At 46.9% G+C, this 22,143-nt stretch overlaps 9 protein-coding genes across 9 annotated transcripts; 4 read left to right on the top strand and 5 right to left on the bottom strand.

The window, feature by feature from the left end:
* Positions 1-1,156: 1,156 nt before the first annotated feature.
* Positions 1,157-2,756, top strand: FPRO_08634 (uncharacterized protein; the record flags this gene model as incomplete). The annotated part of the gene is made up of 3 exons (XM_031222323.1): positions 1,157-1,649; positions 1,698-2,579; positions 2,641-2,756. 3 exons carry the CDS (start codon positions 1,157-1,159, stop codon positions 2,754-2,756), a joined length of 1,491 nt encoding a protein of 496 aa, XP_031087794.1.
* A 167-nt stretch (positions 2,757-2,923) lies between these two features.
* FPRO_16164 (uncharacterized protein) lies at positions 2,924-3,321 on the bottom strand (the record flags this gene model as incomplete). Its single annotated transcript, XM_031222322.1, has 2 exons — positions 2,924-3,143; positions 3,194-3,321. 2 exons carry the CDS (start codon positions 3,319-3,321, stop codon positions 2,924-2,926), a joined length of 348 nt encoding a protein of 115 aa, XP_031087793.1.
* Positions 3,322-3,489: 168 nt separating this feature from the next.
* FPRO_08633 (uncharacterized protein) lies at positions 3,490-3,991 on the bottom strand (the record flags this gene model as incomplete). Its single annotated transcript, XM_031222321.1, has 2 exons — positions 3,490-3,842; positions 3,910-3,991. 2 exons carry the CDS (start codon positions 3,989-3,991, stop codon positions 3,490-3,492), a joined length of 435 nt encoding a protein of 144 aa, XP_031087792.1.
* Positions 3,992-5,211: 1,220 nt separating this feature from the next.
* FPRO_08632 (uncharacterized protein) lies at positions 5,212-6,085 on the bottom strand (the record flags this gene model as incomplete). Its single annotated transcript, XM_031222320.1, has 2 exons — positions 5,212-5,789; positions 5,842-6,085. The coding sequence occupies 2 exons, from the start codon at positions 6,083-6,085 to the stop codon at positions 5,212-5,214; spliced, it is 822 nt and encodes a 273-aa protein (XP_031087791.1).
* A 2,194-nt stretch (positions 6,086-8,279) lies between these two features.
* On the bottom strand, positions 8,280-9,314 carry FPRO_08631 (uncharacterized protein; the record flags this gene model as incomplete). The annotated part of the gene is made up of 1 exon (XM_031222319.1): positions 8,280-9,314. One exon carries the CDS (start codon positions 9,312-9,314, stop codon positions 8,280-8,282), a length of 1,035 nt encoding a protein of 344 aa, XP_031087790.1.
* A 1,470-nt stretch (positions 9,315-10,784) lies between these two features.
* On the bottom strand, positions 10,785-11,228 carry FPRO_08630 (uncharacterized protein; the record flags this gene model as incomplete). Its single annotated transcript, XM_031222318.1, has 4 exons — positions 10,785-10,823; positions 10,869-11,006; positions 11,062-11,079; positions 11,148-11,228. The coding sequence occupies 4 exons, from the start codon at positions 11,226-11,228 to the stop codon at positions 10,785-10,787; spliced, it is 276 nt and encodes a 91-aa protein (XP_031087789.1).
* A 525-nt stretch (positions 11,229-11,753) lies between these two features.
* FPRO_08629 (uncharacterized protein) lies at positions 11,754-13,794 on the top strand (the record flags this gene model as incomplete). Its single annotated transcript, XM_031222317.1, has 2 exons — positions 11,754-12,162; positions 12,218-13,794. 2 exons carry the CDS (start codon positions 11,754-11,756, stop codon positions 13,792-13,794), a joined length of 1,986 nt encoding a protein of 661 aa, XP_031087788.1.
* Positions 13,795-17,596: 3,802 nt separating this feature from the next.
* Positions 17,597-19,310, top strand: FPRO_08627 (uncharacterized protein; the record flags this gene model as incomplete). The annotated part of the gene is made up of 3 exons (XM_031222316.1): positions 17,597-18,403; positions 18,453-18,463; positions 18,524-19,310. 3 exons carry the CDS (start codon positions 17,597-17,599, stop codon positions 19,308-19,310), a joined length of 1,605 nt encoding a protein of 534 aa, XP_031087787.1.
* Positions 19,311-19,719: 409 nt separating this feature from the next.
* On the top strand, positions 19,720-21,632 carry FPRO_08626 (uncharacterized protein; the record flags this gene model as incomplete). The annotated part of the gene is made up of 3 exons (XM_031222315.1): positions 19,720-20,529; positions 20,677-21,450; positions 21,501-21,632. The coding sequence occupies 3 exons, from the start codon at positions 19,720-19,722 to the stop codon at positions 21,630-21,632; spliced, it is 1,716 nt and encodes a 571-aa protein (XP_031087786.1).
* Between the last annotated feature and the right edge of the window lie 511 nt (positions 21,633-22,143).

The raw sequence follows: 22,143 nt of genomic DNA, 5'->3' as shown, positions 1-22,143 counted from the left end.
AAGAGTGTTCGGGCACTCACAAAGAATGTGGGGAGACGACCGAGCCAGAGATGCCATCTAGACGCCATCAGGTATGATATAAGAGTCTAAGGGGGCGAAAGCCCGGCTCACGGAGCAACATTAAATTATGCTTATAGACTAATCACTAATACACAAGGGAGATTACCAGGTTTCATCCCGGCAGATGCATCCCTTCATTATATGCACCAGAATCTCCTGAGACAAGGTTTCTTTAGTAAGGAAGGTGGTTTGGATGAGAATAAATTCACCATAGTGTGAGATTGGCAAGACGACTGGAAATGGGGCCTCTGCGAAGCATTTTTGAGCAAAGGCCAATTTACTTCCACATTCCAAACGCTGACGTTATGCCCTATCACAAAGCATCTCTTGGCGGCGACAGATGTCTTCCGACATATCTAACGACCGATCCCTGTCATTTAGCTACCAACTTGTAAAATTACGGGGAAAATGAGCAACTAACCCGGCACGAAAATTCAGGCTCTGAGGATTGTATCTGCATAATTAGGCTTGATGATATAGATGGCTTTGCTTCAGTTCCTCTTGGACACTGCAGGTATGCCTGACTCATTTTTAAGGGCCAACCCCGCACTGAATCTAACGCTGAATGGGCGGACTGGTGTTTTCGAGAACATGGAAGAGGGAACGATAGTTTCTTACCAAGACTTACTATGGCTATTTCCCGACTCTGCTTATGGCAATACTCTATTATCATAGCCTCTTTTTATTGTGCTCATCTTTCGATATCTGACTTCATAAAGAAATATTCTTACTATTACCTCTATGTAGAAGCCTGCCATGTTAAAGCACGTGATTTCAATTGCCTCGATGCCATGTCGTAAACTTAATGAAAACGTGGTTAGGCATCCATCAAGCCCTTGTTCTCCACCCTAGCCGATTTTTTATTTTCAAGCCTCCGCCTTGTAAGACTACCCACATATGCGGGAAGCCTACCAAACCAGGCGAGAAACCATGACCGGGCTTCAAAGACTCGAAGTAGAAAAGATTCATAAATGTATAAAAGCAGCCCTTTCCTCGACATTCTCTTCCCGCTGGTTTCATTCCTTTTATAACAACGTTTACATTTTGAAGATAACCTGATTTGCCAGTGGCTATTACGACAAAACCTGCCATCAACATGGGTGTCGGACCACCACGTGTAGACAAGTACATGAGACTTCTCTCTCGACTCTTTGAGTTCCTTGCCCTCTTTCATATCCTCAAACGAGCCAATGGTCCCCATACCGTCTCGCAACCCCCTACAGACCTGCAAAGCACAAGACGAAGGTTTCTTTCAAGTTTGTGCTTTATTTGCGATTACCAAAAAGGCGGCAAAACAACAACTTCAATGGCTCTTGAGTTTCTGGACAACGGTGTTGTCGTATTTTGGATTGCATCCAACGTGTCGCCAAATGACCGCGTCCTCGCGTTTCTCTCTACTGTCCTAGAGACTTTACGAAGAGAACCAAACTCGACGGACACAGAAAGAGAAACACTAACAGCGATGTTAACAGCCAGATACATCGAATTTGCTGCCCCAAGATTGAGAAAAGAACGTGCAATCTTACATCGGTCTATACGTGTCTGTGAGACTTACTTAGCAGCCAATCTAGGCACTATTGAGACACCTGGTGAGACAGAAGTGATCGCAAAGAGACATTTAGCTGATAAGCAACTAGGAGTTACCGCTTTACTGGACTGGTTCACCCAATTCTCTGCTACAGCCGACCCTTTGATCCTGTGCCAGGCTGCTTACAATGCTCGCCACGATCCTCAGATGGTAACCCTAGAGGCTTTGCGACAGGAGCTGATAGTAGCTCCACAAGGAACAGCAGAGGCATTTCGCTCTGTCAAGCATCTCATTGGCCGTCTGGCTGAGAAGATTCGTATACCTATCAATCTCGTCAATGACTCCCGTCTACTGAGACCTCTTCTGGACTCCTACGAAATCAGAAGAGTAGAAGCCCCAGTTGCAGCGAAGATGCCTATGGCAGATGGCTTGAGAAATCTGGATTCTATACTCAGGAGAATGCTTCCAGCAGGCGATTCTCGCCTGAAAGACATGCAAGCGTATCTTGGGCAACTGGACAGCTCAATACGGCTTGAAGATGCGATCAGGGCTATGCATGACGACGATCAAACAAACCATGGTGTCCATGCAGAGATCCAAATGCTCGAGGACTTTCATCGCAATCGACGCAAATTTGTGGGTAATGATCGTTACATAGCCTGTAGCAAGCTTGCTTGCTTGTGCTGCAAATTTTACTTCAAATGGCATCCAGGCAAATTTATTGAGCCTGAATCTCACCAAAAGTCATATCTCACTTGGCGTCCTATCGATCTACCTGAGGGTGGGGACAGTCAACACTGGCTAGACCAGCGTCGGGTTTTGGCAAATGTTAGCAAAGAGCTGAGCAATCTTGTACAGGAGCAAATTATATCCCAACAACAACCAAATCCATGGCAGCCGGACTCGGTGACAAATATCACTGCGGCTATGCCATCTGTCTCACTTTCTGAAATTGGAGAAGCGCTTGAAAGCGGTGATGGAGAAAGTAACGGTTAGTTCACACAAAATCACCGTCACATTTGCATTCAAGTATATCCTAACGAAGAAAGCAGTCACAGATTCTGAATCACTGGCACATCTCAATGATGGCGAGACTGTTGGTAACACTGATGATGAGTCTGGAGATAGTGATGAGGAATCAGATGGAGGTGTAGGTTTGGCTGACTGACTTGACTGGGGAGGGTATCAACCAAAGCGGCTATCATGATTGCTGCCTCATACCCCGGATGAACTCGATCAGTGAAGGGGCTGTCTACTCAAGGCTGCTAATGATGAATCAATGGACGAGTGAGGCACATAGTTATCTTAATAGGCATTATTAAGGAAAGTTCGTAGCTAAAACCTCTGCTTTCTTCTTTTCCCCTCGTGGATTTCCTCGACATGTCTCTTGAGGTTGTCAGGCCTTGTGAAAGTCTCGTCACATTGTAGGCATGGAATGATCTTTTGCAAAGAATGACTATCATAATGCCGAATGATATCTTTCCTCCATGAAGCCCTGGCCTGACACCCCGGCCAGGAACAATGAAAAGGCTTTTCATGCGTTCTAAGATGATTACTTTCAATATTGATTAGCAAGAGCAAATTTGGGAACTTGTCGTGGCTTACTTCCTGTCGCGGTTTTTGTCAAAGATCTTTTGACAGGCCGCATTGTTGCAAAGGAACTTTCCATTCTCAATACACTCGTTCTTTTTCAAACGAGTAACAGGATACTCTTTGAACTTTTGATCATCCATAGTCTCCAAGCTTAGACTTTCACTCGCAGACGTGTCGTCGGGGGAATGGTGGGGATCAGATACAGTACTGCAAAATGAGTGTGTTTTTGTAGCTCCGGTTTCAACAAACGGAGGACAGGATGTATCAGAGACAGAATCACTTGTCTGGTTGTACGTGGGATCTCCGCTCTACAGAGTGAAGTCGAGATCCAGTGAACCAGAAAGCAACATATCCCCTAGACATACTTCGTCCTGGGTTTCAGGAAAGTTGAGCAGCGAATTCGAAGAACTTGCGATGACAAAGGAAGAGGTATCAGGGTAACTGAAAAGAAAATCGCCTTCTACCGTTGATGGTGAGAGATCAAGATTGTTGACGGCCTGGGGCATAGAGTCCATGGCCATGTCCAGACCAAACATGTCTAGATGATCCATGGAAGAAACAGGAGGAGCATTTTCAAGTGGCGAGTGTTCCAGATGGGGCCACTGATTCGGGTCATAAGAAGGCAGCATCATGGACGAGTCCGGGAACTGTGCCGGCGAGACTGAAATTTCGATAGATACAACGTCAGTCAAGTGGCTACTGTATCATAACTTGGGCTTTGTACTTACGATCGAGGAGATAGTCCGAGTCCACGAAATTTACTTCTGTGGACTCGTCCTCAATCTGAGTAAGGTTTTCGATGTTGTTCATCAACTAAGCTGCTGTGACGGTAAAGAGGAAGGATGTTGTTGGATAATCTTTGATCGGAATTCAATGACAGTCGATGGCTTTTGTATCTGGTTTTTCCTCATTTCTGCAGATAAGCATGTCTTACCCATGATCGAATCAGGGCTCTGAAGCAATTCATATTTACACTTTCAAACAGGACCCAAAACCGGCGACTGGCGAACATTGGCTTGGTGGGTCGCCCTTGCATTTCAGCTTGATCAAGATGGCCGCATTGTGAAATGTAATTAATGGTTTTGTGGTGGCTTGATTGGCTGCATTGGTTTGATGGGGAAAGCCATACGCTAGGGGAGGCCTACCGCTTTGTTGGCTACGTCCTATTGGGTAAGAAAGGGGGTTGGTTGCACCCAATTCGGGATCACGGGCGTTTGTCCAATTCTGTCATCCATATGGCCGCTGCTCTGTCCAGGATTTTAGAGGAAAGTTTTATGCTCAAGGTAGACTTCCTCAGCTTCTATGAGAGCATGGTCCTATACAGGAATAAATCAAAACATCCCGATGGTGCCTGTTCTACAGGCATTGGACCCGTGTTTTCATCGACATCGACATAGTCAATACTGGCTACTGGTTCTCGTATCCAAATTCACAAGGGACAACGGTAAAAAAGGATCAGATCTCACTTTGCCAACTGGTGTTAGGTAGTATGTAATCCACTTATAACGCAGCTACCAACTCACCGAGCTGACGAATCTGGTATGGTTATTGATCAGCGATAATAATTTCAAGACGCGGTGCTGTATCGTCACCAAGATCTCGATATTGCCCTCGGCGACTTTACTGTCCAGCTTGATTATCATTCTGTCTCTGCACTGAATACAATGACGGACTTGTGGCAAAATATCAAATGATCGGATGACGGCAGCCAGACTGATTAAGACGAACAATATTGCACCGTTGTCTGTTCTTCGAAATACGAGAAGAGAATCTTTCCAAGGATAATCATCTCAGCCTCAAAAAGCCCTGGCAATACATCATGATATATTATGCCTTTCTCTCATGCTCGTATAAATGTAGTATGGGCACTTTCCAGCCGCCAGGTCATATTAGTCTTCTGCAGCCTTCTATAGCGCCTGTACATCATATTTCCTGCCCGTCTCTTATGACATTCATTAAATATTAATCAAATATTTCTTAATGCTCCCCAGACTTGATTCTTGTATAGAGTTACCGCATTAGGCCTTTGTTTAAGGTGCTTCGTGGATCCCCGGGGGGCTTCTCGCATAGCCAGTAGGATATGTGCTGGGGTCTCCTGTTAGCTCAGCTTTGGTCTGAGAAGGTTCATGCTGTTGTTGTTGAGGAAGATCAGCAGGAAGTTCAGAAACTGGCCTATCTTTCTTCTCCCTCGTAAGCCTTCTCCAAGCCAGCCATCCAATGCCTCCAAAGATCAAAAGTCCACCGATAGCGGCACCAGCAGCCACACCTCCGGTCGCTGCCGAAGAGAGTCCAGCGCCTGACTTTGTTTCTGACGACGAATCGGTTTCATCGCTCGAGGTTGAATCCGTTGGTGCAGTATTGCTGTCACTAGATGAAATTGTCGATGTTTGCAGTGTAGATGCCTGCGTCGAGAATGGAAAGGTTTTGGACGGAGATGCTGGTGCGGTGACAGTTTTGTCTCTCTTCGGCGCGCTAACATTGACATATTGGGATTTGGCCAGTTGAGCTTCATCATCAGGCTCATATAAGCTGAAATAGTAAACAGAGTCCTCATCGCTGCTTAATGCATCTGCAATATCGTACTGAGCCTCCCAATAATCTTTTGTTACTGTATTGTGGAGTCAGTAAATCAATAGTGGAATAAGACTTTCATAGCGTACTTTCTAGCTGAGCACCAGCTTGGAAGTCGTCCAGAACTTGCCAAATCCAGAGTTGGGTGTTTTTCAAATTTGTCTCGTAGAGAATCGGAATCTTATCTCCTGTGCTGTAGTGTTGGTTGAGTAACATGTCTCCATCGGCATCTTGTTCTGAGTCCCACTCTGGAGGACGGGCGAATTTGGAGTAGCAAGACCCCAGGGCAGCGAGCAGAGTAAGCACTAGACCAATCATTGTCAGGAGAGTCATTGCATAAAATCCGGGTAGTTCTCTGCGCTGATTGCAATATGAATAGTTCTAGGAGCAATCTTGTTGCTGTTCAAGGCGGGCCCCTGCCTGGAAGTCGAATTCAATTGTATTGACCAGAGGGAATATTCTTCCCTTGCCCCCGACAAAAGAAGAACAGCTTTGCGTGTACCCGCAGCACATGGTCTCCATATATGGCTTTCGTGACTCGAAAGTCCGAGCCAACACTGGCATGGATGTTGAGATTAATCAGTATCGTCATCTCCATCGTCATGCAGTAGTAGCCCAGAAATGGGTTAGTTGCGGCCCAGCTGCCTACTTATTGATTGGGGTAAATTTAAATTTAACTGGACCAGTCTAAGGGGGAGGGAGACTTAACCAAGCAACTTATCACAAAGCTATCAAGCCATTTCACACTAGATAAAGCGTGCCCGGCTATTTCTTTATGGATCTTAAGTGGGAGAATCTTGTTTGGCTCACCAAAGGACCTGTTCCAAACCTGCCCCCTATTTCCTGCCTGGTGATATGTTTCCTGATTTGTCTAGCTGCATGCAAAAGTGGGACAACCACAACCAACAACACAACAACCAACAGCACTGAGCATGGTCATGAGACAAAGCAGTGAAACTTTGAGGTTCTGTACTTTTCTCAATCTGGAAGCTCTTGAAAAAGAGCTGATAGGCGAAGCAGATAACAAGGACTGATAGGCAAAGCAAATACGCCGAAAGTAACATCCAGAAAGGCATCGTTGCTCAAGACACATATGGACATCGACAGCCTGATCTTTTGATACAATTTTCAATCCTATTTTAGCTGAAGTAGAATGTGGGTTTCTTATTAGGCGAACTATTAAAAAGACATTAAAGGGCGAAAACTATCGACCACCTTTATTTGTAGAATATGTTAAATATTATATGCATCCACTTGATAGTTCATAATTACATTTATACTTATATAGATACATTCTCTCATCTCTTATCTTACACACAGACATGTCACTAGTTCACCTATGAGACTTGAAACTCTATCCTTCTTGCCAGTCTCAATATCTGCGATCAGTTCTTTGGCACCGCCCTGGTCAAAGCCAGTTTTCAAATCACTAGCTATGGACAGTACTACGATTTTATTTATATCTTAGATGGCCAGTATTGACTGGTACATCACATGAGACTCATTCTTTAGATATCTTCTGCCAAGGTTTACATGCATGTAATTATCTAGCCCCAATTTGTCATTGAGCTCCGAGACATCACGCCAGCAAATTGGCATATTTCTAAATCACTATCTCAAGGTAATTCAAAACCTGTATAGAAGTATAACCATCAGGCCCGAGTTCCGTTCTGAGATTCCGCAAAGCTCAGCATATGTATCTTCAACCTATCGACCAAACCGGCAAGCTTATTGCCAAACTCGGAAGCAGAACCATCCAGTATATTGGCATTGATGTGTTTGTCAACGAAATCGGCAAAGTATAAACGAGCCTTTCGTTCCACTTCCCGGTTCTGCCCTTGGGCTCGAATATTTGTTCATGAGAGGCAGTGTAGAGAAATAATCCAAGTCTTTCGTTTCGGTCCAATTGTATGTCATGGGCTCGCTTACTTGACAGGCCTTATCTGCAATGTACTTATTGAATGGAACCAGAATCTCTCGAAATCCATACTGACACCCCGCTTTATCAATTATCCGTGACTCTACCGTGGCTAATAGCCTAACCTTAATAACCGAATGCAGGCAGTTACTTAAGTCCTGGCCAGGAATTAGCTTTGGGGGGAGTTGTGGTTTTCCGATTGAAGCTGTGATACCATCTCTGAAGCATTGTATGTCCTATTGTGCTGGTAATGAAAGAAATGATGTAACAGGAATTCTCTTCCAAAGGAAAAGAGTTAAAGAGTCAGGCTTCGGGCTATTCAAAAGTTACCCCAAAACAGGAAGTATCCAACAAGGCAGAATTCTCGAGGCCCGCCTGGAGATATGGTAAGGCCCTGGTGTGCTTGGTCTGAGGTTTGTAAAGACTGATTCTTTATTCCTGACATTTACTTGAAGCCCAACATATCTTGGAAAGTTTTCCCTATGGAGGCCAGGTAGTCATGGCGCTTAGTTCGGCTTCCTTTGTTCTTCCTTGAGAGCAGCCCCTATCAGCTCGCTCCCCCCAAGCCCATCTTGTTTCTCTCTTTCAACGTTACAGTCTCCTATGAGTCTACCATGGCTGATCTTCCTGTCGCGCAAGATAACGCTCACCCGAGTGCTTTTCCAACAAGGCACGAATAAGTTTAATCCCATTACGCGTGTGCTCGTGATCGTAGTAATGCGTCTGCTTGAAGCCGTAGATTATACCGTCAACTCCAGCTGTACCAATGAGCTTCTCAGCCTGCCAGATTTGCCCAGTTGCAAGAGTCCACCCATAAACCTGACCATAATTGCGCGACTCGGTACCCTGGCGCAACTCTGTGCAGGTATAGAAGGATTCTTCGTGACAATCGCCGAATTGGAAGGGGAGGTTAAAGTAGCCATAGGACATAATACGGCGAGCTTTGCTTGGTGATCCGTAATCCTGAAAAGCTTTGGCTACATCAGCTGCCTTCCCATTGATGTTGAGGCCTTCACTGCCCTTCAAACCCGAGAGAATCCTCTTGTATGCCTTTCCTGAGACGGTCGCGCCATAAAATCCATATAGAATGCGTACGCCCACTGGCTCGAGGTACTTTCTTGCAAGATCGCGAAGTGCATCAATAGAGCAATGTTTCCAAGTGTTATCATCAGGGTCGCACCAATCGGGATTCTTGATGTCTAACCACACGAAGTTGATGGCCATACCCTCACCGCGAAGTTCAGCAATTGTCTGAAACATTTTCTCAGCTGTGTCTCCCGAACTTGAAGGCGATCCATCATGGTCTGCCCACCATCCTTTCTTCCAGGCGTACATATCAATCTCTAAAGCATTGGCACCATGAATAACAGCAGACCTGGCACCGTAGGACATCAAGACGCGATGCGCAATTGCATAAAACGGCTTGGCGTCTCCGAAGCTTTGCCTTGGGACGGGATCATCAGGGCCGCCGTCAAGAGGGCCCAGAGACTGAGTTGGAGTGAGACTGTTGGCCCCAGGGTCAAGAGGATACTGGGGCCGGGTAAGATCTTGGTTGATCATGTTTGGCCTAGCCTGAACATGGATGCTTAGAATGGGGACAAGTGCCACCATGAGAAATTTGCCGAGGTACTTTGTGATATGCATGGTAGCAAGATCAACTTTTGAATGATATGATATAGCAATGATAGTAGTAATTGTAGCAAGGAAGATATGGTGAGAGAAACAGTGGTAGGGTGAAGATGTTGCTGTAGACTAAGGAGCTCTTACTGCGGACAATGTGAGTTCTCCCCTCTTATAAGTAATTCTTTCTCTTCTCCGCAGAGCACCCTTGATGCAGAGAACCTGACATCTATACGCACGTGAAAGTCGCTTTTCATCCCTCGGCAAGCGACAAAGCGCCCACCCATGTCGTTGTAGATCCTCGTAATCGAGTACCACTTATGCAAACTCAGTCGGAAGGAGATAACTCGCACAAAAGTTCACTCAGGAATTGTGGCAGTAGCTGATCATACCAGATATGCTTAGAATAGTTTGCTCAATTGAGTAAGTTTGTTAGTGGCCTAATATAATCATCTGTATTAAGCTCAATGGCTTGCGCTCCTACTGTAGTCAGACGGATGCATTACTTACTCTGGGGCGGTTAGCTCTGGCGGTTCTGTAACCTTAAGACAATTGTAGAAACGATTCACATTCCTTACGACAGCTAGTTGACTTCAGGACTTGTTAGTACGTGGTTCGTAATGAGGGGGGAGTAGGCCAGTATCCAGTGCACTTAACCTTATTTTAAGCTCCGAAGACGTCTATTGAAGGTATTGTCTTGCCAGTATACTTGCCAGTCACGAAAAAGCAAGTAAGCCACCTAAAGCTTAGTTGATCTTACCAACTACAGTCCACAACTTACCCCCCGAGTTTAACTAGTTTGCTCCTAATCGATGCCATTGCAAGCTATTGGCTCTCACTTGGCGCCACAGATTCAACTGCATGGTTGGATCAAAGACATCATCATAATTGAGTGTGGTTGGGGTGACCAAAGCAATCCGGCTTATGCGTGAATCGACTCTCTTGATGTCAAAGTCTACCTCGGCGTGCTTCTTACTCGGCTCCCTAAACGCCGATAGCCATAGTCCAACCACGGCTTCTAACTCAGAACTGTCAGCCTTCCAAGGACAGTCCTTCTTGGAGCAGCTGAAACAGCTCCGCTTCCACTGCGCTTATAGAAATCTGGATCTATTACGTCAGAAATGGGCTGAGCTGAGAGGTGGACGAATTACAATCAGGCTGGCGGCAAACGCGGGCCTCTGGTGGAATAATGAGGTGGTGCGCCACCTGTCAGATTTCTGGCTCAAAATATGCTGTACTCAAGTCGGCTACCTCAAGTAAGATGATGTTCAATTTTATTTGGGTCTACTGGTATAATTATCATACCGTGCAAATACACGAATTTTGAGGTATATGACTGCGTGACGTCGATAAGTTTCAAACACCGTGACTTCATGACCCGGCCTGGCCTCTGACATGGAAATAACTCGCCAGTCTATTCGTATAGTAGCATAAAATGGTCCTCAAACGACAGTCAACCTAGTGTAACGAAAGCACGCAGGAACCTTCAGGCGCTTAGCCGCCGCAAAGACAATCTGAATCGTCGCATTCACACTAATCAGTCAGTAAGATTCGCAAAAGCAATAAAGAAGCGCTTACCAATTGTTCAGCTGTCCACGTAGCACAATCCCAGTCACAATACCATCTCCTCTTTGTCGCCCCTCCTTTGAACTCCCAGTCAATCCAAACACCTCCATCACTGCCGTGAAACCCCCCTTCGCAATCATTATACCCGCACTGCGACCTGGTTAGCAGGTCATGAGCGTATCGCTGCAGAGTTCGCTATGCTTACTCCTCTTTCTTCTCCCCACTGTTAGTTTACAGAAACCATCAGGTTAGTATTGATCAATTACTCGCTGATGGTGGATGCTAACTTACGGCAGGTGGAACGTAGTCGCAGCCGCAACGGACCCAGCCTTTATGCTTTGGGTATCCATCATCCCAAGCTGTGGCTTCCATTGTCAATGAGCTTTTGAAAAGCCTCAAGTCTCTGATTGTATAATCGAAGAAAGAGAAAAAAGAAACATTCTCTGAGAGATATTGATCCGCCTAAATACTGGTCTACCTACGCAATCGTTGTCGCTGTTGACGTCCTTGAGTTGTGCAATCTGGCCTTGGCGTTTTGAGGCTGAGATGCCATATGCAATTTACATTGCATATTCACCACCCCTACAATTCTGGCATCCAATCAGTTATTACGAGGAACTAACCGTGATGTATGCACGTCAGCTGAGTGGAGAGAAGGCTGATATCGAGACTTTGTATTGGCTTCATTTCTGGAGGCAAAGCGCTTACGAGCCTCCGAGGCCTCCTATTAGCTGAGTTAGCGCTGATACATGCTCCCACTTGGCCACGGTTATTGGTCTTAGTTGCGCTTAACTAATTCTACTCCTAGCCTGAATCGAAATGTTAGGTATGTTCATAAGCAGGGTCTTTCGCACTCTAGCGTTTGTTTCTTCATAGAGAATTAAAACACTGGCCAGCATGACTAACCATGCGAATCCGATTCAAACCTGCGAATGGAGATGCCTCAAATGCCGATCCATTCCATGGAATTGTGAAGAGTGGGTTCTAAATCGTAGCAAAGCGGTCTTGGAGCGCGACACGTCGCTTCACCTTAATCACTACGACTCCTCGGTTGATTTGGAGGAATCGGCTGCCGCTGGATGTGGTCTCTGCATCAATCTGAGAGCCCGAGTCCTCCACTGGTTACCAAACCTGGACGAGCTACCCAGTGGTCTGTGCAAGCTCTGGTTCTTTAGAGGAAAAGAGCTTTTCTTCCAGATTGGTGACGACTATCGTCAAGAGTTCTTCCAAGACTTGGCTTGGTCAAAATCGGCTACATGGCTTCAAGAGTGGGATGGCACGCCTGGACCCGCGCCCTCACCAAGGTGTATGAAATGCCAATCACAATTAGGTCGATTCTGGCTGATGAAATGGATATTTAGCCTTCTCGCCAGAAACGGTAAACGAGGATGTGAAAAACCTCGTACAGGACTCGATAAAACCATGGTTCAACGACTGTATCAACGGTAATCGAATTCATCGCAAATGCAAGCAAGGGTTCAAAATGGACAGAATAGGTGCCATGCCCAAGCGGTTGATCGACGTCGGAGATGATCAAGGTCCAAATGCTAGGCTCATCATATCGTCCGAGGAATTCGGTCAAATTCCTTCTCAAGCCGACCAGATCAAGTACTTGATACTCAGCTATTGCTGGGGCACTGGCAATGATCCAGCAAAGACAACTCGGGCGAATCTCTCAGCTCGCCTGAAGCACATCGATGAAAAAGTGTTACCAAAGACCATACAAGACACCATCAAGCTCACCCGGCTTCTCGGGTTTCGATATCTTTGGGTTGACGCCCTCTGCATTGTACAATCTCACCCTGGAGACAACTACCAAGACGACTTCAAAGCTGAAGCGCCCAAGATGGGCGCGTACTATACCAACGCGGTATGCCTGATCTCGGCGCTCGGCGCCTCGGACAGCAGCACGGGATTATTTGCTCCCCGTCCAGCACATCGATATCCCACTACCAGCTGTGTTATCAGCTTCGACAAACGCACCAATGAATATGTTCACCTCCCCGCACCACGGAGAGCTCTGGTCGATGAATTCGACGCGGCGCCGCTTCTCAAACGAGGTTGGTGTTTTCAAGAACGACTCCTAGCTCGTCGAACCCTCCACTGGTCTAGAAACGGCGTGTTCTGGATCTGTGTCGGCGATAAGGCAGCCAGGTCCGAGTTCTCTAGCCGATGTGACACTTTTTCAACTGATCCCAGAATTTCTAACTCGGGCATTTTCCACGGCATTTCCGTTCCGGGGGAATTAAAACAGCCCTGGAGTCCATGGATGCATTACGTACAAGAGTATAGTTCTAAAGGCCTCTCATTCGCGACAGATCGTCTCGTCGCTGTCCATGGACTTGGAACCCGGCTTGCAACCCTAGGCGGGGATGAGTACTTTGGTGGGATATTCGGCAGCCATATTTCTTGGGGGCTGATGTGGCAGGCTGATCCAGAAGACGACGCCCGGAAGAAGTTGGATTGCTTCCCAAGCTGGTCGTGGGCATCTTGCCAATCTGATCGCGGCGTTACTATTGCTGACCAGTCTAAACCTTGGGTGGAGTGCGTTAGGTTGGAAGGGTTCCCAGCTTTCCAAAACCCTCTCGACTTTCAAGGTCTTGAAAAGAGGGCGCTCCATGTTAATGCTCCGCTTCTGAAATTCGAGCCTTGCCAGTATCGGCGAGATAGCAACATCTCGTACGAGTTTGAAACCGCAGGGGTACGGTTCAGCGCCTTTTTCACTTATGATGCACCGGAACTGGAACCGACTGATCATAGTGATCTTTTTATTCTCCTCATTCTTCTCGGAAGTGATCAGAAGGGTATCTTACTTCGTGCCAAAGGGAGTATGTATGAGCGTGTCGGCTATACTTCACTTTTTTACATGGCTGGATTCAAGGGATTTCAAGAACTGAGCTTTTGGGATAACTTCCAGGTCAGTGTAGAGATTGTATGATTGTCTATTATTTAGTTCTACCCACTTGGAACGTTTTACAGATACGCATCTATTCAATGAAGCCTGGTTTTCTATAGGCAACTTCCTGAGTGTTGTAACCAGGCACATAATGTGGTCCGCCACTACAATCTCACTAACTACAGTCCATCACGCTCTATCCAGCTCATTCCAGGCCTCGCCAGTCAGCACTATCAATTTTCCCAAACATCTCGATACCGTATTCGCTGCAATTAATAATCCATTATGACATACCACTGAAGTCATCGTTGAGGAGACCACCACGACTGCTGCTGCTGAGGAGTCATCCACTACGTAAATAATTGCCAAAGAACCATTCATATGGATATGACCCAGTCTGTGCATGTTATGGTGCAAATGGAGATTTCCTTTCCGTGCCTTCCCGCTTGATGACATCGCGTACGATACTGTCAATACATTTTCTCGACAAGGCTGACACCCTCTGCGTCGACCTAGACTGGGATGGCATTGCAGATTTCGCTGGAGTAGGTTACCCAAACACCAGGGTTGTTCAGAGGGGAGAATTTATTGAGAAAAATACCCGCGTGCCAATCCCGCATGTTACCCCGACCGACATGGGCCAAAGGGTGCCGACGACTTACCTTTCCATCTTTGTCGTGAATTCTCCGATGGTGATGATAGCGTAGAGGTGATCGATGATTGGATCCATGCCAACTTTGTTCAAGACGATAATTCCAGCCTCCTTTGCTGCCTCTCTCAGCTCTTGCATAGCGGGAGACATATCATTCCTAGTAACGAAATAGGAATTCCCCAATCGCAAAGCGAATAATGCCGGCATAGTAGGTAAATGTGACGAGCAAGATGACGAGGTGGTGTCCAGCGATGTAGCGGTCGAGCTTAGAGGACGTAACATCAAGAGTGGTGGCTTTTGCGCGGTGTCGTGCAGCCACTGCTGTCTCGGCCATGGAGAGTGTACGATAGGCTGGATCACAGGCAGTCAGTACGACGAAGCTCAGTAAGAGGCTATATGTTGACTAAATGCGAGGACGTTAGCGTCGCCCCGAAGCAGGTAGTCGGGGCATGGCTTCACAACTATGCCGTTGTCAGGGACTAGGGTCTGGTTCTCGGCTATATTGGTTTTGGGTCTGGTATGGATCAAAGGACGAAAAAGAAGGGGGAAGCACACGGAAGATTTTTGAACAAGGGAGGGAAAGAAATTTACCGAGACCTTCGTTTGCAAAAAGGGCTTTCATTGGTGTCTGCCTGCGGCTGTGCACGCCTTGACTGAGCGTGTGACAAAACGGCGCCTCCATGGCTGGATAAATACGTGCCGGGTTTCTTCTGGATACATTCATACGTCGATGTAGTATCTCATCTAGTAATCTAAGGAGGTCATGACTTACACCTGGAACCTCCTTAGACAGAATCTTACAGGGCCTCTTGGAACCAGATTGTGAGGATCTTGAGAGATGGTTGATTTGGCCATGGACAGAGATATGTCTAGAGGAAAAAGGGACAGGCAAGCCCGGTTGATAGAAATATTAGACGGGACAACGAATGAGGAAGTGTAGCTCCAAGGTTATGACTCTGGAACTAAAGGGCATCTCTTAATGCTTCATCCTAACGACCTCTCGGTATCCCACAGCCCCAATTGACTTTCTGGTATTGCCTCTTGATAACTAGGGAGCTGCATTGCTCAGTGGTACTGCTTGCATTTGCACGTAGAAAAGAACTTCCCACTTTTCCACAAGCCACTTGCTTTGTCCTTTTCTGAGATATTGGAATATTTTGAAGCCTCCCCCTTATGAGACTAAGTAGTTCGTTTCATATTTATTAACAGTATCTTGAACTATTTCTATGGCTGAGATAAGCTGGCGTATCAAATCTGGGGTAACTAGCATCTGACAATGCTAGCTCTGACACTTAATTGTATAACTAATTTCCGAAGACATTCGGGCCGATAATAGACTATAGAGTATTGTTTCTAGGACTGAAACGGACCGAAAGTTGACTCCGGAATAGCTGGCAGTCGAGAGTCCCAGGGCTGAGACAATGTTCATAAATACATTGACCGTGTGGGTCCGGGCCGACTACAAGTCTTAGACACCGTCCTCCCTCGAATAAAGAGGTACTTTAGATTTCCTTGGCCTTTACTATACATGTTAGAAGTATTTTGAGGAAGATAACAGTAGGAATTGGGCTTACCTCTGCATTTCTGTTAATGAGACAGGCAAGTTATGTTTGTCTTGAAAATATTAATCAGTAAGTTGCCTTGGTGCTACCCCTTATTTGAGGAAATTAAAATTGTTTTTTCTAATGTACCTATATAAGGAACTTGTTCCTCATCAAACACGGAAAGCTTCAACCTTCATCCAGCAATCTTTATCCAACCCTTCTTCTAGTCACCAGTAAGTCACTCTGGTCCCTTTATATATGCTTTCTAGACAAAGCTCGACAGAAATAAGTATTTTGAGCTAATACATTAAAGTAGTTGAAACAAATTGCTCGTCAGTTATCCAATCACTTACCCGGGTCGCATTGCACGAAGGCGCACTGACACTATATAGACCATGAAGCTCACGATTCTTGCCCTTACGCTTGTTGCTGGCATTGCAATGGCAAACGATACTGTGTCAATGAATCCAGCTGATGAAAAGAGGTGTCGAGAGCGCCAGGTCTTTGGTGGGAGCCCATGCTGTACTTATTCCGACTGCCAAGGTTGCGGTTTTCAACAGCGTTGCTGTCTTAGGTACAGCTCGGAGCCTCGTGATGCAAAGGGGCAGTGCATGTGTGGAGTGAACAAGTTCCCTCAGGGCACCTGCTTCTGATTGAGAGGGACGGACCTGAGTTCGGCATCAAGCTGACTCATCCTTCGTCCATTATTGGTTGAGAGAAGCTGCTACGTGGTTTTTGCCGGGTTCTGGCATACAATATAGAGGGATTTTTTGCCCCAAGGTTTTCCCCAATTTTCTATTACCAGTGATACATGCCAGACTCCTTTGAGCTTCAGGAGCGTTCATTTAATGTAAAAACAGGTACCCTGACCCTACTTTGACAGAAATTGATTCAAGTTGGCCTGATATGCCGCCGAGTTGCTTACGTATTAGGGCATATTAGTTTTGGGTTGCGTAGTCCTTATTGTGGCCGTAGAAGTCATCTAACCAGAAAATCTATATTAGTTTATTCTAGTGTCTTTCTAGTCAGATTTGTCCCTTAATTGTTGTATTAACATGCTTTAGGCTCTAGCAACCTTAAGTTATGTAAGGTTCCCCCTAGAAGTGACTAACCTGTATTTAATGTTATCTAGCTGGCAAAAAGGTTCCTCCAATACTGCTACCCTTTTGGTGATAGTGTACTTTATTGCAATTTAGGATTTAATATACCAATTTTAGCACTTATCCTCTAATGCTAAGTAATACTAAAGTTCTTAATAAAGGCAGTTTATTTATATAAAACTTATATAAAATTGGTAGTATAAATAGGCTAGTCTAGCACTAAAGTATAATATATATTTATAAATATTATTAATAAGAGATAGACTTTAAGTAATTATATAGTTAACTTATACCTTAAAGTTTATTAGAGAATATTACTACAAGGAAGCGCTAGCATTACTATAGCATCTAGTTCAGGATGTCAGATAGGCGCCAGGAGATACTGCAATTTGAGGTTACACAGCCGGACGCGAAGCTGCGCGTGTCACGTGTGGCGAGGCCATCGCGATCCTTTTTCCCCCTCCTCACTGCTGAGAATTTCTTTTCAAACCATCACACAAGAGTCTCACGTTTTGTGCCTACAACCGCCCACCGTCTGTCGACACAATATGGCGCCAGTCAGCTTGTTTGACTGCCCAGACGAGGTAGTCGACAGCATCATCAAGCTCCTCCCAGGAAACGCCATAAAAGCCTCACGACTGACCTCCAAGCGACTTAACCGCATCGCATCGCGTTACCTATTCCCGGTCTTGTATATTTCTTGTCACCAGCTGGATCTCGATGTCTTTCGCATGGTCTCCAAGAACCCTCTTCTCATCGGCGGTGTACGTGAGCTGGTTATCGATGATACCACTGTTCCGCCGTCGGTCCGCGACTGGCCAACGTACCAGAAGGTGGTCACCTTCCCAGAGGATGCAGATGACCGACGCCACCATTTGGAACTTGACGAAGGCGAGACCCTTGACCCTGATTTTATGAACCGGGAGCCTTCCAAGGTCAAACCCTGTGAAGAGGCCTGGGAGCTCTTCAGCAGCACCGCCCAAGGTCATCATGAGAACCGCCTGGCCCACGCAGATTTCGACGCGCTCAAGAAAGCACTTCCAGGACTGAAGAATCTCAAGACCCTCGTGCTTACCAACCGCATGGCAGACGACCGGTTCTCGGAAGGCGCTCAAAGCAGCGTCTCATCGAGCCCCGTGGTCAAGGTGTGGAGGCGCTTCGAAAGAGAGGGATATTTGCCTTTGGTCCCGAGGTGTGATTGGCATCCGACCACCCAAGGCCTCCAGGACAGGTCACCAGTCAACACTATGGACTGGCTCGATGACCGACTGGTGATGGATATCACGAAAAATAGCGTCTCAAACATGACTGCAGTTCAGTCTACGTATGACCTCTACCTTGAGCAGCAAGACGATGTAAGTCTATCTTTGATCCCCCTCTGCCACTGTCGCTGATTTATAGCAGAGCGAGGATGAGTTGGATGACTAGGAAGCATTCAAACAAGGCCGCGCCGAATTCCTGTTTGATTGTGACAGCTCCGAACTTCTCGTCTTGGCACGCGAGGCGCGGGCGATCTTTCTCGCGCTCCTCGTTCTCGAAGATCCCAAGCTTCAGTCTCAACTGACTGAGTTCCGAGTCGATGCGACTTACGACATACAGTCCCGAGGGCATCAACCCGGCCTGGCCATCACGCTCTTCGACCGACAGTCCCCATTCGCCGCACGACTTGGAAGCGGATTTTCTGCAGCAACAAACATCACCAAGCTCGACCTTACGCTTAGCAACTTGCCGTACGGTACCGTTGGCGACGTGATTGTGGAGGAAGGCAGAGTCCGCCGCATCTTTGAATCTATGATCCACCTAGAGGAATTGTACCTGGAGCCACATGGAATGTCCATCTTTTCCATTCTTCCTACTGAGGTGACATTCGCTCGCCTGCGATCTGTTCAGTTCAGCTGCGGGCACTTGCACCCCCAGATGTTCCTCGACTTCGTCCGACGTCACGGCCTCACGTTAAAAACCCTTATCATCGAGCACTGCAGCCTCAGGCCCTATGATTCAGAGCTACCGTGGTGGAAGATTACCGATGATTTGACCGAGTTCCACGACCAAGCCATCTTACAGCTGGAGGCAGGGTCCTTTGACAACGTGTTCCATGGTGGGCCTATTACTGACTGCGGAAGGAATGAGACACTGCAGGATCTCGGGCAGATCTGGAAGTATGATGAGGACGAGAGCGGAAAATGGGTTCGCTGGCTGAATGCGCAGGAAGAGGCAGTCAATGAGATGCTGCTGAGTGGTGCTTTCGGCCCTGATCCGTGAGGGAACAGTTTGCGATGATTCGGCAGCTATGGTGATTCTACTGTTTGTGTAGCGACGAGCTCAGGTTGTAATCCTAAAGCTTAGATGAGATTCTATGATGTTTTCATAGGTTAGACTTATTTGTCAAGGTTGTAAAAAACTTAGATCACAACCATAAGCCTTACCTAAGTTTATGTCACAGATTCATGTCACGTTATCTTCCACAACTGTAGAGAGGCAGCCCACATCGTGAGGTTACACAAAAGCATTGCGGTTGCCAGTGGCAGTGACAGTGCCAGATTCACTTGTCTAAGGCATCCAGGCAGCCACATCTGCCTACCACATCGGCCGCTTCATCCTCATCCTCATCCTTATCCTCATCTCCTCTTTCATACCAACCAAGTCTCCATCCTCGCCGCATCTCGCAAGCATGGACTCCTGTCATATTCTCAGATTACCCGACGAGTTGCAAGTTGCTGTGATTGAGCTTCTTCCCGGCGACGCACTCAAAGCTACCCGCGCAACTTGCCGAAAGCTTAACAGCATCGCATCACCCTACCTCTACCCTGTGCTATACCTCTCATGCCACCAGCTCGATCTCGATGTCTTCCGACTTGTCGCAAACAACCCCCTCCTTATTGGTGGCGTCAAAGAACTCGTGGTCGATGATACCACCTTGTCTCCTCGTCTCGCCAACTGGGAGGTCTACAAGACTGTAGCCTCGTACCCCGAAAACTGGCCTGACCGCAAGATGTCGTATTGCTGGGGAGATGAATTCGAAAACGAGGATCGAGTCTGGTCTACCGAACCAGACAAAGACTTCCACGCTCTCTACAAGTCTGTTCTCCGAGGCCATCACACGAACCGCCGAAGACATGCCGACATCAATGCCCTCACACGAGCCCTACCTCTCTTCAAATCACTGCGAAGCGTCGTAATCAGCAACCGCACGGCCGATGATTGTGAGGGTATTTTCGAAGGCGCACAGAGTGAAGAGTCGAGCAGCCCAGTTGTCAAGATGTGGAGGCGCCTTGGAGACTCCAAGCAAGAGCGACCTCCTTTCCCACCCAGATGCGATTGGTTAACCCCATGGAACGAGCATAGCCCCAGTGTCAGGGCGGAAATGATGCAGCCGGATTGGTATCATGACAGATTGGACATTCTGATCAACCGATATGGTCTACCAGCTCCCAAGGGTCAAGTCCATCTGATAGACAACCGAGACGGCCGATACCCAGCGGTAAGTCAATATGGTGCGCCAAAAGAAACGTCCAAAGTGAAGTGTAGGTTTTCTTTTGGCCTTCAGTGCAGACTCACGCGTCAGACGGATGCGAACATCTTGGAAGCCATTTCCCTCATGTCGCGCCAATCACTAACAAAGTTTCAGACAGGAAATCGCATGAATTATCAGAGAGTACATGCCGAATCATTCGATTGGTCTGACCTCAATTGGCTGGAACCAGGTTATTACTGTCGAACAATCGGGCGACAAGCTCGGGCTGTATCTGTCGCCCTCGAGGTCCTCGGGGACCCGCGTATACGACTCACTGAATTCCGGGTTGATGCCTCTCTGCAGGTCGTTGACCCTCTTGATGAGAACGAACCTTTATGCCTGCCGGGTCTCTCAGTTCTGCTCTTCGACAGTAACTCCTCGCCGCTTGTGCCGAAGCTGACATCATCTTTCTCCAACCTGACCAAGTTTCATCTTGTCCTGAGTGACCATAAAGAGAACGAGGATGATTTCGATAGTGATGAGGCAATGCGAATACTGGACCAGGGTCACGTCGCCACTATTCTTAAATCTATGCCTCAACTAGAGGATCTTCTCCTCGAGCTACATGGCGTGCCGATATTTTTTGCGATGCCACCTATCAAATTCAGCCGACTTCGAAGTGTCGAGTTCAGCTGCAGCGAGCTGAGTTCTAAGCTCCTCCTCAGCTTTCTCCTATATCACTCCCTGACCCTCAAGACCCTCATTATCCGATACTGTTCTATAGATCCAGACATATGTGATGAGACGTGGGTGGAGATTATGGAAGAGATCCGCGACATGCAAGATGAAGGAATTCTGAACATTGACGATGGGCAGGTCATCGGTGCCTATGACCATGCGCCCTGCCGGGGCTGCGGAAGAACAATACCCTCGAGCCGGAAAACGAGGGTTGTCCGATTCACAGCTGGGAGTTTATTGAGTGTTCACTCTGGAGACAGGTTGATGGCTATCCTTGGGATTTCGAGGATGACGAAGGGTCATATGTTGGTTGGGGCTATTGGGATACAGAAAGCGAAGGTGGCGAAATTGAAAAGGATGGCGGAGGCGAGCATGAAAGCTCCAGGATCTGATGCAAAACGTCACTGTCAACTCATCAAAGGTCCTTCTAAACTCATCCCAAACTCGTCAAATAGTCTCCTAAGTTTATGGCAACGGAGCTAAGCCTGTCATCCCTTAGGATGGAGACACCTATCAAATGTATGAAAATGTTGTAGACAAGTTCACCATGTCACCAAAGTCTTTAGACTGGTCAGTTTTGTAACGTGGTTTAACTTCATAGTTCTCCTGACTTTCTGAAACCTCCTCTCAGAACAATCTTGTCTTAGTGAAATAAAGTATAAAATGGCAGGACAAACAAGAGGTCGACATTCGTAACGTGTTTATCGAGTTGTGTAGCTGTGTGCGCATGAGTATCTTGAGACATCTCAGATCGTACGAGCGTTGGGAAACGCCAGGTCTCAGGGCGGGTAAAAAGGTGAACTGATTCAAGAACCCATCAACATTTTCATAGAGTTCTCCGAGGTATCCTAGCACTGTTTAAGTCTTTGATCAGCTGAAGATTTTATTTACTTGTCTCCTGTC

The sequence above is a fragment of the Fusarium proliferatum genome (assembly GCF_900067095.1).
Source record: "Fusarium proliferatum ET1 genome assembly, contig: FPRO_scaffold011, whole genome shotgun sequence".
In the NCBI taxonomy this organism is placed as follows: Eukaryota; Fungi; Ascomycota; class Sordariomycetes; order Hypocreales; family Nectriaceae; genus Fusarium; species Fusarium proliferatum.
This window is presented reverse-complemented; position numbering and strand designations above follow the sequence as displayed.